The 17,920-nt window shown below is 33.2% G+C and overlaps 1 protein-coding gene across 2 annotated transcripts in view; it reads right to left on the reverse strand.

Moving 5' to 3' along the window:
- AP3B1 (adaptor related protein complex 3 subunit beta 1) overlaps positions 1 to 17,920 on the reverse strand; it is a 263,265-nt gene that overhangs the window by 102,967 nt on the left and 142,378 nt on the right. For both annotated transcript variants that reach the window (XM_035014705.1, XM_035014707.1), the window contains exons 15-17: positions 13,965 to 14,141; positions 2,527 to 2,713; positions 1,434 to 1,564 (exon numbers count right to left, since the gene is read on the reverse strand). In XM_035014705.1, coding sequence (XP_034870596.1) covers positions 1,434 to 1,564; positions 2,527 to 2,713; positions 13,965 to 14,141 — 495 coding nt within the window. The remainder of the gene's footprint in view (positions 1 to 1,433; positions 1,565 to 2,526; positions 2,714 to 13,964; positions 14,142 to 17,920) is intronic.

Below are 17,920 nucleotides of genomic sequence, written 5' to 3' on the forward strand. Positions count from 1 at the left end.
AATTAGTTTTAACAAATTTTACATTTCTTTAAATCCCCTCTAAATAGAAATAATTTGTCACAACATAAAAATGACAGTGCTAAGTACTAAGAATAGCACAGATCTGCAAACAAGTTCAAGCTTCCTCTCCTCATGTTACATAATAAAATGCAGTTAAGTAACAGCATGAACAATGGATTCTGAACTGGGTTGGAACCCCGGTTCCATCACTTACTAACTAGGTAACTAACTTGCCCACTGAGCTTGGGCAACTTACTTAAGTTCTCTGAACCCTGGTTTCCTCATCTGTAAAATGGGAATAAAAATAACCATCATTTACAATTATTATGAGGTTTAAACAAGATAATGTGTGTAAAACATTATCAAAGTACACTACCAGGGTTTGCTAAATGGAGCCAATAAGAGTTATTATTGTTTCTGGCCATGCTTCAAAGCCAGGACAAGTTTGAGTAGTTAAGAGAAACACATTTCTCAAAAGGACCAAATTATATGGCTAGGCCCATTATAGAAACTCTTCTATTTAAAGTAATAAAGACTTCCTTCCATTTTATATGGAAAATTTAATAGGCAAGGAAGTTAACTGACTTTCCTAGAGGAATTAGTGGTAAAGAACTCTGGTTATCTGAATCCTGGTTCAATACATCTTTTCTACCAGAAAAGCACCCAGAATGTAATACCTAATTGTTCTTTTTTATTAATTCTACTTTAAAAAGTTTGGGATATATTTCATATAATCAATTTCTAAAGACAATCAGAAGACCCTTCTCTTTACTTTTCTTGTTCATATAGGAAAGAAAAATATTAGAAAAGAACATTAATTCTTTTATTTTAATAGCCAGCACTTTTTTTTTTTTAAAGATCTAGGAAAAGAGTATTTATTTAGAGAGCTTTTTTTTTTTTTAATGTGAAAGCAACATATTATTCATGTTAGTTATGACCTTGTCTAAGGACATTTTTCGTACACAATGCAACCTATTTATAGTTAGACTTCACTTAAAACAGGTTCATCAGAAAATCCAGAAGAACACTTTGTATGGTTTTTCTGGAAGAGAACAGCAAAAATTATTTAGAAAAATATTGACAGGAAGCTTGTGAATCTCTAAACAAGGTAGAAAAAGCTCAATCCAATGACACTAAATACCTTAGAAATTGAATCTACACTGCTAAAAATGCAATACCGAAAATGTGGGTGGCACTGATGCAGAGAATTCAATTCTCTATTTCCTTGAAGAAAAGGAACAGTACATGTACAATGACACAGGAATACTGCAATATTCAGTTCCCATAACAGCGAGATAGGTCTAACACATTACATTTAGAAATACCAGAACAATTTTCAATTTTCAACCCCCCAAAAAAGCTTTTATAAAAACAATAGTTATTCTAGAATCTCCCACTGCTTGACAAAATTAATTTCAGAAAGGTCAACTTACCAACTCTATTACTTCTACGTTTCGAACTGATGGGTCCGGCGCCACCTCTGGCCAATTAGATAATTCCAGGTAGCCGGTAGCTTTAGTGTTGAGAGTATGAGATAAAGTGCCAAGCTGGAAATGATCCCTATCTATTAAAAGAGAGGAAAATATAAAATAAACAATATGAGCTGAATATAAGAGAGAACAATACTAATCAGAGCTCAAGGTAATTGGCATATTACCTCAAATGTCAAGGAATAAATATAAACTAGGAAGCTCTTCATAGGTCAAAAAACTGATTTCAGTCCATAGATTACAATAATCTCTCCCATAATGGTCAATAAAAAAGCTAATCAGTCAGTGTGTTTAGAGGTGTTGCTCTGAAATGTAGCTTCTCTAAAAATTACTTTACTGTGAATATTAAGAATGACAGCACAGTTAAACAATCCATATACATGTCTTAGCACAAACACATCCAGAATTTTAATAGTTTTTCTACAAAACTGAACTGTTTTTTATCACCAGCAATTAAATAAGAAACAATATGAAAACCAAGGTATATAATTGTTTGATCCTAATTTTAATGGCTACTTGTTAAATTGATAAAATAATTACTCTTTCTAAAAAGCTGGGAAAAATAAGTCAACTTCCATCTTTGAAAAACAAATTTAAAGGGATATTTTTATGAAATAATTCTTCCTAGAAAGTTTTGTTAGTATACATAGAATATTTAATTAGTAAAAACTCACTATTAAGGTAAAAATTAGATTCCTTATTAAATAAAGCTATTTAAAATAGAAATGAAGTCAATGTATATTAGAACAACACAGCTTTAATCTATTATTCTAAGTAATCTAAACTGTTTAGTAAGAATAAAAATAAAATCAGAAGAATGAAATTATTTAGGTAAATAAGGTATATAAAAATATAAACTTTAATAGAAAGGTTGCTCTGGAGAACAGGTAAGTGAGTAGAAAGCATACTGTTTTTATACAATTATACAGGTTAATCATTTACATTTTTTAACAGATAAATTTTAAACATATTAGAAATGGGGAACATTGTCATAACTTTTTAGGTAATATATTTTGCAGTTGTATTCTAATAATACCTTTAAAAGGAGATTCAAGCAGTGGTGCAGGTTTTTGTGCTAGGAATATTTTTTTGGCATATTTACTTAAAGCTCCACTCTTCTCATTCGGAACAATAAGCTGCCTAATAAATCTTGTACGGTCTCTGATGTCATAGTTTTGATCATACTTGCCGAGATTTAATATGTACTGGGTAAGCAATTTTGTCTGTTGGAAAAAAACAGAACAAGATGAGAATACAGTTATTTATGATTATTGATAACTCTGGATAAACATATTTAAAGAGGTAATAAAAATGAATGGTTATGTCAAACAAATGTTGTTCCGTAGGGAATATGCATTTCTAACGCTGCAAATGGAATTTTGAAGCCAAAGCACATGTCCTCTTCGGTATTGGGGAGGTGAATGCTGAGTACTGAGAAGCAGCCATGTGCTAGATTATTAAACTGCTGAAGTGGAAAGAAAGGCATCATTAAAAAAATAATCATATATGGCAAACCCGCTGAAGGGTCTACGTGAGAATAATGAATGTGGAAATACAACTAAAAACATGGCACTCAAAACTTAATCGGAAAAATATGCAGGACATCAAAACATCAGAGAGTATTAGGGGGCTGGCAAACTGCTTCTCCCGAGATGTGTTTTATGAAGAGATACTGTCCCTGGCATAAGCAGTGTCTGCACTCTGACTGCACTCAGTTACTTTACCCTGAATTATGACCCATTAAAGCAGACACATGAATCACTGAACTGGATTACTGCAAATTATTTGCAGTGCATTTAGCTGTTACTTTTTCATAAAAGCAAGCTGCTGATGCCCTCTAAAAACCAGGATAAAAGACTCCTTCCATTTTTTTTCCCATGCTGCTTATAGCCTCTAGTAATATTGGTCATTTATTTATTTATGTAAGGCAGCAACTTATTATAGTAGCTTTTACACTGTAATAAGATTTCCAAAGTCAATTTTTGAATGTACTACATTAACATATATTGAGATAATTTTAATAGTAATTAAACCAAAATCGAAATGTTATCAAAATAGTTATTTTAAACCCCAGTTATTTTACTGAAAAAGCATAGCTTTAATTTAGGTTACACAAATACAATTGTAGCTATAAATTAAATAGGATTCATAATACATGGATAAAATAAACATCTACATTACAACAATTTATAGACATTAGAAACGGACACAAAATAAAATCAATCAAGTCAGGCAGAGCTAAAGACAATTCTAGAACAGTAAGTCAAAGTACACAAATGGTGTGGTAAACTCTCTTACAGTAATAATTGGTTAAGATAATTGATTTGGATAGAAAGCAACCTTCTTGCAGTAACAATGTATTTATAAAGCATTAACCTAGTTCCAATAAAGTAGAACCATAAAAAATACAAGGGAAAAATGTTAATAGAGCTATTGTGAATTTGGTTACCAATAACTGCTATTCTCTAGTTACTAGACTATGTTGGTTCAACTACAGATAAGAAAAATTCTATGATTCATTTTTAAAGACAATTAGCAAAATATTCACCAAATGAGGAATGCAGCTCAAAACAAAGTGTGGTGTGCTGGACTAGGTTATTAGCTTTCTGAGACAGCCTGGGAAATACACTAACCGCCAGTTTTCTCAAATGCACAGTGAGAATTTACAACCAGCGTAATTCTGAAGTCCATCTGAGTGTGGTGATTTAGAAGATGAAATTAAAATAAATCAGAGAAATAAAATAAGTCTGTTCATTACAATGATTTCCTAAAAATTTTAATTCCAGTATAGCTAACATACAGTGTTATATTAATTTCAGGTGTACGATACAGTGACTAAATGATTTTTTTTTTTTGAGCTAGTGGAGTGATACAGCTTCTATTTCTGATCCCCAAAATTAATTTTTAGGAAATTAAACTATTTCAATATATTAACAGACACTATTGAGAGTTGGGAATTTTAAGCAATTAAAATTTTGTAATTTTTAAAGTATGCAAGTATGTAAACTTGTTTGATCATATTGGTGGGCTTATAAAAATAGTTCTATTAAACATCCATTTTCAAAATGAAAATTCTTTCTAAAAGATAAAAACCTATCTATGTATAATGATGCATTAAAAGTATAAGCAAATAATGATCCACCATACATTCATATACTTTAATCAGTTTCTTAGGAGTATCTACCTGTAGTACTAAGTCATTGGTATTTCTCTGAAGAACATATTTTATTTAATTATTTTTATTTTTTTATTGTTTTTAATTTGACAGAGAGAGGCAGCCAAAGAGGGAACACAAGCAGGGGCAATGGGAGAGGGAGAAGCAGGCCTCCGGCCGAGCAGGGAGCCCAATGCGGGGCTTGATCCCAGGACCCCGGGATCATAACCCGAGCCGAAGGCAGACGCTTAATGACTGAGCCACCCAGGCACCCCTGAAGAACATATTTTAATATGGTCTTACCTTGAAATTTAAAAAAAAAATAAGACTACCCACAATCCTTTTCAAAACTGAATTTATGATCAATAATTATGAAATTCTTGACATTTTCAACTTACTCCTTTCTATAGACCATAATATTTTTAATGAAGAAAACACCCTCTTTACATAAACAATCTGGTAAGCATAAAGAAAATCCTGTTGATAGAACGATATTCTATCGTTGCTTTCTTTCATGCTGATATCTGTAAAAATATCAAGCCTAGATACTTAACTTTTACCCCTCCAATCTTTTTTTTTGATAATTATTTTTATGAGATGAAACTTTAAGTCATTCTCTATTTATACTTTTTAAAATATTTCACCAAATTTAGAAAATGCAAAATCAATTACCTTCTCAATTTCATTTCACTCCAATACAAAATAGGAGCTCCATCAAAAAAGTCTTTATATTAGTTGAGATACTGCAAATGACAGAACTTCAAAAATAAATCTTGAGGTCTTAACACTTAACTTGAAGGGATAAATTTCAATAACTCCTTGCTTGCAAGATTTGTTTCCAAGAATTGCCATTTGCTAAAATTTTCAAAAGTCGAAGGTTTTTGGTACTCAATTTGGTAAACACTTTAAAGATTTCCAACTGATTCTGAATCAAAATCTAACAAAGAGAAGTTCTGCTTACTCCCATCCCCTCCCCTGGTAAAAAAAAAAAAAAAAAGCCAACATAGGACACTTAGGTTAATTTACAAAGCAGTTTTTCACAAAATCATGTTTCTAGGATCCATGTGGTAACATGCAGCAAAAATGTTGTGTACAAGAGTGTATGCTGTCATGCTTAAGTATTTTTTTCAGTATTAGCTTCATGACAAGAATTCTGTAGTTCAATTAAACTATATATATCAAATATCAGTATATTTGGCCATTACAGTTTTATTTCAGTAGACAGAACAGAGATGGTTTGCGTGCACAACTAATTCTCAAAATGCTTCTCTTTCATAGTTTTCTTAATTTAATAAGAAATTGATTTTACCATGACAACATTTTTAGCAAAACCAAGTAATTTTATCTTCCATGTTGACCTTTTAAATTTACAAGAGCATTTACAGCACTTCTGAAAGAATAAACTTCCAAAAGCTTTGATTCCATTTATAGCACTGATAGAAAAAACATATAAAAGCTTTGAGTGAAAAAAGTCAACCTATTATTGGAATTAACTGATTTTTTATTTGAAAACTAGCATTGTTTAGGTCCTTTTTCTGCTAATGGAGCCAATATATTAACAGTTACTGCTTCATTTTTCATATGTGCAAAAGAGAACTTGGAATATAAAATGAAGAAAATTAATTTTTTAAAAATTATCTAAATGAGATCTTGTATCACAGAGAGACATGTAAACATCTTCTGTACCTGTATATATTTGTGATCTTGAGACACAATCTTCTTAAAATAACTCTTAGGCTTTTTAAATAGATGCTGATGCTTTTTTTAGCAGATACATTTTATCTTTTGGTGGTTGTGTGGTCAGTGATATCACTGCAGTTCTCATAGTGGATGGTAAATACTGATAAACATTTTGTGCATACTAAGTACCAAGAAAGAAATTCAGTACTTCAGTAAGTATACACTTCGATTTTTAAGAACTGATTGCTGCTGGGTTTATAAGAAGATAAAGGAAGAACTACCAAATAATAATATAAATAGGCTTTAGATTTACACTGCACAATAAATAACGAAAGAACTGACCACTCCCTAATGATCTATGGCAGGACTGTCTCCTGCACGTATTTCATCTACAACCAACCCCAAACTTTCCATGTCTTCCTTTTACTCCATCCACTGACAGCTTGGGAGCTTCATGCTTTGCACAGGCCATAGCACAACCTGCTGGTACAAGTTGCCAGCAGATGAAACACTTCAACACTTATCTCACCACCATTGAGAAAAGGAAGGATTTAGTTTTTTCCTACTAGCGCTGTCAGGGCACACTTCATTTTACCAGCACACATTCTGAATGATGCTCTAAAAGAGAAATTACTTATGTTACATCTCAAAAAGGTTGGGAAAAGTCTTTCTGATTTAAATGTCTTACATATTAAAATGAAATCTCTGTTCGTTGCACTTTTGTTTCCATGTCATTAGACAAAACCACAGCAGAGGTTAAAAGTACAATATGGAGGTCTACAAACTCTGTCCTACTTTAACACAACTATTAATGACAAAAATGAAAAATTTGGGGCAAATCCCAAACTGGATAGGACAGAGACAACAGACATGTATTAAGTCTGTCCTGGGCAACAGTGACAAAGAAAGTAAACAATGGTCAAGTAAATAATCACGGGCATTTTAATATAACCAAAGACTCAATCTAAAACCAGATGGGACATTAAATAGTACTCTTAAATAGGTTTTACTCATAAAATTATAAAAGACAAAGAGAATACAATGTACCTAAATAACAGAAACAATATCTTATAGAACTGTTTGTTAAATTTTGATTTCAGATTATTTTTTTCTGCTTAAATTTAAAGGATTATGACTGGTATCAACTAACAGCTAATGCTACCCAGACACTACCCCAATTAACATTCCTTTCGGACTGACTCTAAGTCACTGGGACATAGGAAAATGAACTTCGGGGAATGCTACATAAAAATTTTAAAATTCATTATTTAAAAAAACTTCTCAAAATACGGGCATATTTCTACCTAAACACTCTGACAACTAATAAACTGGTACATATTTGCTCAAACCAGAGCTTTCTTCAAATATTTATTAAGTCAGCACAAAATAATAAAAGGTATCTTAAAATATAGTCCTAAAATCGGCTGAGATATACTCTTTATTTTTTTAATTTAATTTAATTTTATTATGTTATGTTAGTCACCATACATCATTAGTTTTTGATGTAGGGATCCACGATTCATTGTTTCCGTATAACACTGAGTGCTCCATGCAGTACTTGCCCTCCTTAATACCCATCACCAGGCCAACCCATCCCCCCACCCCCTCCCCTCTAAAACCCTCAGTTTGTTTCTCAGAGTCCATAGTCTCTCATGGTTTGTTTCTCCCTCCGATTTCCCCCCCTTCGTTTTTCCTTTCCTTCTCATATTGTCCTCCATGCTATTCCTTATGTTCCACAAATAAGTGAAATCATATGATAATTGACTTTCTCTATTTGACTTATTTCACTTAGCATAATCTCCTCCAGTCCCAACCATGTTGATGTAAAAGCTGGGTATTCATCCCTTCTGATGGCTGAGTAATATTCCATTGTATATATGGACCACATCTTCTTTATCCACTGCGACATACTCTTTAATTTAAGGAAAATAAAAAAGTACACAGAATTTAGCATTTAGCACAGCGAAGATTAATATTGATTCCACACAGTTGTTACTTTGAAAAAGAAGGATATTGGCAAATGGTTTGGTAAATGAAAGAAAGCTACACAGAATTCTTAACCTACACCAGAGGGAAATATCTAAGCAGTACCAGTGATCCATGTAATCAATTTCATCATTTTATGACTAACCAGGATTCTTTATGTGACTTGGATAAAATTTCCTGAATTTAACAGTATCCATATTTTTATCCACTTGAAAAGTTTTCTGTAAGTTCTTTCTTTATATGCTATATTTGCTTGAGTTTTTTAATGCCAAGAAAATATATCAAGAGGGTAAAAAAAAAAAAAAAGAAAAGAAAGGGTAGCAATTATCACTTCATAGAGCTTGAGCCCCTTTTGCTGTCATGTTAAGTCATGCTGGGGGCAGAGACACATTTCTCAAAGACTTGAATCACAGGGCAAGAGAGAATTTGTGGGTTGTTTTTTTGTTTTGTTCTGTTTTTAAGATTTTATTTATTTAGAGTGTGAGTTGGAGGGAGAGACAGATGGAGAGAGAGAGAGAATCTCAAGCAGACTTCATGCTGAGCGCAGAGCCCGAAGCGGGGATCAATCCCAGGACCCTGAGATCGTGACTTGAGCCAAAACCAAGAGTCAGATGCTCAACTGAATGAGCCACTCAGACACCCCAAGAGAGAATTTGTTTATAACTTCAGGAAGGATCTCCAAAATATAACTGTGATTTATAAAATTTCTTACTAAGAACCAAAAAGTCCAAAAAGCAATACAAAGAAAATACAAGTATTAAGGATACTCAATGAATCACTCTCTTTTCTAGTAGCAGAAAAGTAGAAACCTGTCTCACAGAAAATGAGATAGTTACTTAAAATAAATGAAATTATATTTATACATGTCAATATTTTAAAAACATGGTATTAAGTGAAAAAAGTAGGTTACAAGAGTATGCAAGCAAAATACCAAAACCCACAAACCAGTGACGTACTTTACAGACATATACTCATGTAGTAAGCACGTAAAACCACCCATGACCAAAGCACACCACCAATATGACAGTAGCTACCAATGGGGAGGAAAATAAGGTATGAACAGGAACTCGAGGTTTTACTTTTATTATTACACTCCCTTAAAAAAAAACAATTATGGCAAAAACACTGACTTAACCTTAGTGGTAGTTATATATCTATTCATACTATTTTGCACTTTTCTATAGGTTCGCATTATTTCATAATTAAAAAGAAAAACATGAGCTAAGCAAAACACTAACATATATTACTCATCACTACATTTAAAAGATTACAGGAAGTTTAAAAACAAATGCACCCATTATTAATTTACAGCCACTATTAACCAGTTTAATCAACTCCTAGTTTTCTGTCTCAGACCTCAGTAGACTATTTCAAGGAAGTCATGCTCAACCTTTACACTGTCTTAAGAGCTGTAGAGCTTCAGCAACTTCAACTGATTTCAAAGTCCTTCAGCGTCTCCCCTGTATAACAGTGAAATTACTCTTTGTATGAGTATTGTAATAGCATTTTCTACTCTTGATAATCATATCTAACCATGTTTTTCTTCATAAAAGGAGGGATTTTCAGCACCCTTTTCTCAGTAGGGTAAACCAAAATGGAGTGTTCTTCCTAATGAGAATAAATTCTCACTAATGGGACTAATTCCCTTACTATAAACAATGATATTCTCTAAGAATAATCCAGCAGCTGGTTAGCAGTGTAAGCTAGGGGTACAAAAAGAGCATAATAACTAACACGGAATAGGCATTATTATGATCCAGGAAATCCTAACACTTTACATGGATTGTCTCCTTTGATCTTTATAATAATTTTGTGAGGTAGATACGGTACTTGTGCTCTAGCAATTATTCTGAAAATGTGCATTTGTTCCAATTCAGTTGCATAATATGAATTTTGTGTTTGCTTGGGCATAATTTTGTCTGCAATACTAGATGAAGGCAGAAAATGGCTACCAGCTGAACTGGGCTTTGTAGGAATTACAAAACATACCAACCTCAAACATCTACCTCAGATCACTACATGTGTTATCAGTGGTACAACTTTCCATCCAATTTCAGATTAATCCTTCTTCCACTATGTAACTAACAAATACAGCCTTTTCAACACCCATTTCCACGTCAGGTCTTTTCCAAGGGAAAGAGCTATATTCACTGTATTATTTATATATTTCTTAACCATTTAACATGTGTAAAACTGTGCTCCTGTTTTTATTAGGTTCTTTTTAATTTATCATCAGTGAAGTTTTTGAGTGTTGTCCCTCTAGTATTGTGCAATTTTGTAAAGCATGATGATTTTTAAGAACATTTATACTGCATTATAAAGAACTATTTATTATAATTCCCAACTTACAGATAAGAAAAATAAGTCTTAGATAGGTTATATAATTTGTCCAAAATCATGTACCTAGTAAATGGTAAAACAGGATTTGCAGCCAGACAGTCTAATACGAGAGCCTGTAGTACTCTCAATCACTACCTTCCCTCCAGTAACTGACACCAAATAGTTTTAAGATAGTCATCACACACAGTTAAATTGCTTTCCAAATACAAATTTCCATCTGAAATAACCAAGTTAGAAAATTAAAGCTCATTGAAATGGTCCACCTAAAGAGTATTAACCATGTTTTTTAAAAAAAAACTGTATGAAGCAGCTTTATATATGCATATCCAAAAAGAAAAATATTAAAATGTTGAAGAATATATAATACAAATGATAAACAAGATGTTGATTTTTTTTTTAGGTACTATATTTTTCAGTTCTAGAATACTTCCATTTGATTCTTTTTTACAATTTCTACTTCTCCACCGACAATTCTTATCTTTTTGTCCATTGTGAGAATATTTTCCTTTATATTTGCTGGCTCCAGTTATAAAAAGCTGCTTCAAAGTGTTTATTCGCAAATTCCAACATCTGGATCGCCTCAGAGTTGGTTTCTGTTGGTTCTTTCAATTTTCTTGAAAACTGGTATTTTCCTGGTGTTTTGTTTGTGTGTGTGTGTGTGTGTGTGTGTGTGTGTGAGATAAAACACGTAACATTTGCCATCTTAACCATTTTTAGGTATGCAGTTCAAGCACAGTGTTGTACAGCCAATACCATCATCCATCTCCAAAAATTTTTATATATTCATAAATTGAAACTCCATATCCTTTAAACAATAACTTCCCATTATGGTTCTCCTTATATAGAATAATTTTGGATTGTATTTTGGACATTATGAATGTTATATTTTAGAGGCCTTGGACATCATCACACTCTTTGAGTATTGATTTTTTTTTTTAAGATTGACTGATTTATTTGAGAGAGAGCGCACATAAGAGAGCAAGTGGGGGCAGGGGAGAGAATCTCAAGCAGACTCTCTGCTGAGTGCAGAGCCCTATGTGGGGCTCAATCAAAGGAGACTCATATTATGACCTGAGCCAAAATGGAGAGTCTGATGTTTAACTGACAGAGCCACCCAGGTGCCCTGAGAGTACTGATTTTTATTTATTTATTTTAGCACACAATTAACATGGTTGAGTTCAAAGTGCAAACTTTGTCTCTTTGGTGCAGCTCAAATTTCAGTTCAGATCTTTATTCTAAGCTGTGCTGCTCTGAATCCACCTTGACCATGTGTGGTTCAAGGTCGGCCAGAGACCGGAGCAGAGTTATTCACAGATCTTGAGGCTCCACGATATGGCTCATTCCCTTATGGAATTCTTCCCTAATTTTCTAGTATCTATCATTTTCCTGAACTGTGTTCTCTACTTCTTCAGGCCAGAAGGACCTTAGGTTTCCTTTTGGAGTTTTAGGCCCTGTGCAGAGTGCCAATTGTAGCCTGTCCTCTGGATAAAAGCCATAAAAGTGGGGAAACTTACTCTGTACCACTCCCTTCTTCCAAGTGTTAATTCCCCTCCAGACTCTTCCTGCTTTTCTTTACTCTTCTGAGACTTTGGACAGTTATTATTTATTTTTTCCAAAGTTTATAGCTGTTCTCTATGGGAGGGTCAGTTCAGCAGGAACCAACTCTATATACTGAAAGCAGACTGTTGACTTATTTTTAAATTAGTTTTCATATCAGGTAAAAATATTTTGAGGTATTAAAGAAGTTCATTACTCAATTATTCCTCAAGAAAACAAATGAGCACAATGTGCTAAATCTTATAAAAATTAATTTAGATCTCAGGTCCCAATAACTAAATAATTCATTAACAATTCTGGAATGCTCACTGAGGTATCTAAACCATAGGGAATTCAGATCTACAAATAAGTATCAGGACTTCATGGCAAACCAGCCCTGAGCACTGTGGCTTGGTCTCCTTAATCCAGTTTTAAAGATAGCTGAAGTAAATAAGCACAGAAAACAATTTTTTACATTTAGGTCAAGTAAATCATTTATGTTTCTGTCTCATATCCAGATACGAGCCATACAACTTAAAAACGCTGTCAAGTTGATGGTGATAAAAATTACTCTTTAATGCTTATTTTACCAATTCTTTCAAAACCCCTTTTCTTGAGAAAGGAGAAACTGGAGAACAGAGCACAACCCTATAGACACTGCCACTCACCTATTTTTATATTTAAGCATTTAAAAAACAATGAGTTACATAAAAATGCATATGAAAACTTGGTATATTTTCTAAACATCATTATGCTTTTACCAGTTGGTGGTGAAGTCAATTTGTGGTTATCTAGAAGTATCATTCTAAAATATACAATAGAACACTTCAGAAGTTGAGCTCCAAAACTTCATTTAATAATACAACTCAAGAAAAAAATGTCTGAGTGCAAGCTATGTTGTCTTCATATTCAAAAGATATGGAATACATTCCACAATTTCTGAATGAAAAGTACTATTTTCCATTATTGTTTCTTTATAGCTACAAAGAGGGCCAAAAACAAACAGAACTTTCATTTAGTTGTGTAAGACTAACTACTTTTGGTCTGAATTAACATTCTAATTTTGTATTAATTTTATAATAACCTAGAAGCTAAATACATTTAGAGTACCCAATTCTAGGTGTTATAATGACTTTCACAATACTACATGGATTTACAGTGTCAGGCTAACATGCTGTTTTTATCAATAAACAAGAAACTCACAACAAACATAGCTGTTTCATGACTCTCACTGCTCTCCTTTTTTCCTATTCTAGGGGCGCTGGGTGGCTCAGTCGGTTAAGCTCTGCCTGAGCTCTGCTCAGGTCGTGATCCCAGGGTCCTGGGATTGAGCCCCACCTCAGACTCCCTGCTCAGCGGGAAGCCTCCCTCTCCCTCTCCCTCTGCCCCCCCACTCCCCCACGCTCGCTCGCTGCTTGCTCTCTCTCAAATAAATAAATAAAATCTCTTTAAAAAAAAAGTCTTATCCTTTACAAAACTTTCATCTCTCACCTCGTCCTACTTCAGACTTTCAATAACTTTCTCCTCTGAAGTTCCACTGTATCTTAATACTTCTATTACAGCGGTTACCGCATACTATTTCATTGTTATGTTTTTCTCCCCTCCTAGACCAGAATGTCATTTCTCTGCACCACTACCTTCTAATATAGAACCTTAAGGAAACAGACACCTAGTGATTGTTGAGTGGACAGACTAATGCATGAATAGACTTTAGCTGCTTCATCAGAATAAAGAGGAAAGCAGGTGTCATATAGGTAGACTAAGGTTTAGATTCTTACCTGTTTGGAGTTGGTTAAATACAATTTTGCTCCCAGATTTAAAATCTGCAGTTTTACCAGATCATCTTCACTAGTGAAACTTTTAGCCATCTTCCTCAAAACATCAGGGGCTATTTTAGGAACTCGTTCACAGTTTTCTCCAATTAGCCAAAGAATACTTGCTCTAGCCACAGGAACCTAATATTAGAAGCAGATTATATAGTTACAAATAAGATAATCACACTCTCTCCTTGATGATAACATAGAAAAGGCTCTAAATATAATAAAGGTTTTATATCCATTCATGTAACATGTATATCCAGGAAGTGTACTTTTAGTTACGGATTTTCTTTAGTTATCAAAAAATAAACACCCAGGAACTATAATTAAAACTGATTTCAGAGATAATGCGCCTTAGAAAAGATTCATAGAGAAAAAACCATTTGTCTAGAATCTTGATTCTGTCATAGATGTGCAAGTCCATTCACATTTGTTTATGCATTACTGGTGCTGCTTTTGCCCTACAATAGCAGAGGTAGTTACAGTCGACCCTTGAACAATACAGGTTTGAACTGCAGTGGGTCTTTATTTTGGATTTTTTTCAATAAATACAGTATAATACTGTAAACCTATTTTCTCTTCCTTATGATTTTCATAATAACATTTTCTATTCTCTAGCTTATTGTAAGAACTCAGTATGTAATACATGCAACATACAAAGTATGTGTTAATCAACTGTTTATGTTATTGGTAAGGCTTCTGGTCAACAGTAGGCTATCAGCAGTTAAGTTTTTGGGGAGTCAAAGTTAAACTTGGATTTCTGACTGTAGGAGGGAGGGGGTTGGCACCCCTAACCCCTACACTGTTCAGGTGCCAACTATTGTTGCATCAAAGACCATAAAGCTGAAAATATTCACTATCTAGCAATTTCAGAAAAGGTTTGCTGACTTCTGCTCTAGGGCTCTGGTTAATAAACCTCAATGCCCATAGAAATCATCTAGAATTCTTACTAAACCTACAGGGTTTTGGTATCAGGTCCAAGACAGTAGCTCTGTCGTGGGGCCCAGGAATTTACATTTTATGAAGCATCACAGATGATTTCTAAGATGGGAGGTCTGCAAACCATGTTTTGAGAATTCCCTGGATAACAGAAAAAAAGGAATAGATTCATTAAAGACTATGATTCCAAATTAAAACTCTTACTGTCCTCTATATATTTGCATCTACAGTACTGGGGATGTATAAAACTGACAAGATCATCAAAGTCTACTTACAAAATCATGAATCCTGGTCTATTATTTGGTCATCAACAAAAGAAATAGGGATAAGATAAATCCGTCCAATACTCTATTTTGGCATTATATTTTTTTAATAAAGTACATTTCAATATAATTTGTTTTTTTAAAAATTGCTTTGCTACAAATTGGAAACCTTCCATCAGCACCATTAAGACCAACATTTTAGAGTATGCAAATTAGTTTTATTACTATTTATTTGTATCCTCTCTTACTCCAAAAGAGATTTGAAGGGGTATGTAAATTAGTTTTTGTGAACATTTTCACCTACTATATAAAATCTGCTTTGTATAATAAATGAAAAAGCCAATGACTATCACTAAGAGGCAGCATCACAAGAAGAGATAATAGTCTTTTTATGAAATCCTTTCCAATTCCTCAGATAAAGTCCTAATATTTTCACTACTGTTTCACAGCTGTACAGGCAGGGCATAACTGTTAAAGAAGAAAGTGAGAATAAGGACCTCTGCACAGCTAAAATTTTATCACAATATCCACCACCTCAAATTCTTTCACAACACCCATCTTATGAAATAGTATAAAATTATTAAGACACTCCTAAGTTGGGTGTTTCACCAGAAGCAAAATGAGGTCATCTGAAAGATTTAAAATCAAAGTATATATTTTCAAATATTATGACAATAGCATTATCTTTAAATTAATATTAGAGTAAGTTTAGTAAAAGAAATCACTGTATTCACGTAATAAGTTTAGTAAGTATAAATAATTGTATAATAATGTTATTATAAGTATATACATGAAGTATGATAAAACTGATATCCTTACTGTACACTGTGGAAAGAAAGAGGTTATTTCTAATGTTCCAAAGGTTACACTGCATTAAAACCTTACTCCCAATCTATTATTTTAAACTGGGCTAAAGAATAGTAATTGAGTGGTACATTAAATTTTCTAGTATGAAGCAATTCAAGTTGCCTGCCTTCATGAAAGGTACCTCTAAATAAGAATATATGCACAACTTCAGATTTTGATTATGCTAGATTTACTTTTCTTAAATATTTTATTATATACTACTGGTATAAAATTTAGAATTCTAGGACATATTCCAACGTATGATCCTACTTTAAAGTAATTTTCTTCTGGTAACAGAGTTATAATTCTTTTTTGCAATTAAGAAGACAATCTCAAAAAGTTTTAAGAGATTGATTATTGTTTATATTCCTACTCATTAATACACTAAGATTAAAATAACAATATTTAAACACTCTAAACATTCACAATGCATACATTTAAAATACAACTCTTTGAGAAAAAATGAAAATCAATAAATTCTAATGCTCACAATGAAAATCTCAAGATGGTGGTGGTGGAGAATAGGGTGATATTCAGAGATTCTAGAACTGAGGTAATAAAATTTCCAAGTAAACATATAAAAAACTTCAGAAAACTTCTCCACAAGAAATAATATCAATATAAAATGTATTTATACCAAATTCTTGATGATGGCAATTTATTAAAAAGCTTAGGAAACCAACAAACCCAGTGTTTTTGTGTTTGGCTGCAACCAGAATCAAGATTTTCAGATTCCAGCCCTACCTTTCTTTCCCAATTAAGTTACAAGACTCCCATTTGTACACTACTGATACTATGATTCATAGTTTCACTCTTTCAAAGATTTAAAGCAAATGAAAAAAGAGCAAATCAGAAAATTAGTCACTTTTTGTTCTCCATGGTCTTTTCAATCACAGAATAAAGAGGACCACTGAACTAAAACCAAACTAATAATACACATATACAAATAACATACATATGTATAAGACATACTTTTATTATGAACCTCTGCTTTTCAATATTTTCAAAGACAAGCTGAATTGTAAATGACTGATTCTTTATTCTAAATGCCCTGATCAAGTGTGGTTTTTTTTTTTTTTAAGATTTTATTTATTTATTTGACAGAGAGACACAGCGAGAGAGGGAACACAAGCAGGGGGAGTGGGAGAGGGAGAAGCAGGCTTCCCACAGAGCAGGGAGCCCAATGCGGGGCTCGATCCCAGGACCCTGGGATCATGACCTGAGCCGAAGGCAGACGCTTAACGACTGAGCCACCCAGGTGCCCCTGATCAAGTGGTTTTAAGTGCACTTTTTAAACCTTCTACAAGAAGGCAGTTTCCATCGTCTTTTAACCCATTAACTTGCCTGCAAAAACATATGATTCCTAGCTGATCACAGCAGTTACAGAAAGACATCTAGGAAGATTTTATAGATCACTCTGTAAGCAGTTCAATGTAAAAGCTATTGTGTTTCAACACTAGCCACTGCACAATGCAACAGTGTAAAATAAATCCTGCAACAACATCAATTTTATTTATTTAAATTTGTCAAAGGCAAAATCAGTCAACATCTAAACCAACTGCATACAACTAGCTAATCAGATCCAATATTCTGTATCTGGACTCAATATGCATTAACACTTTAGCATGAATTAAGTTGGGGCCACAGGGCAAGGGTAGTTACCTTATGAAAAGGCAGGCATTCAATGGGGCACCAGGGCAAGGAGTACATAAAGTACTATTTTAATATTACTCAGTAGTCTTCACAAAATAACATCCTTTAATTATTCTCTTATGATAATAAATCCTTATCTGTCCCATAAAACATTATATGAAACTCTGGTAGAGCAATCTTCATGTAGCATGCATTTTATTCTGGAAAAACTTTGCT

Source organism: Mirounga leonina, unplaced genomic scaffold, assembly GCF_011800145.1.
Source record: "Mirounga leonina isolate KUSES-001 unplaced genomic scaffold, KU_Mleo_1.0 Mir_168, whole genome shotgun sequence".
Lineage (NCBI taxonomy): Eukaryota > Metazoa > Chordata > Mammalia > Carnivora > Phocidae > Mirounga > Mirounga leonina.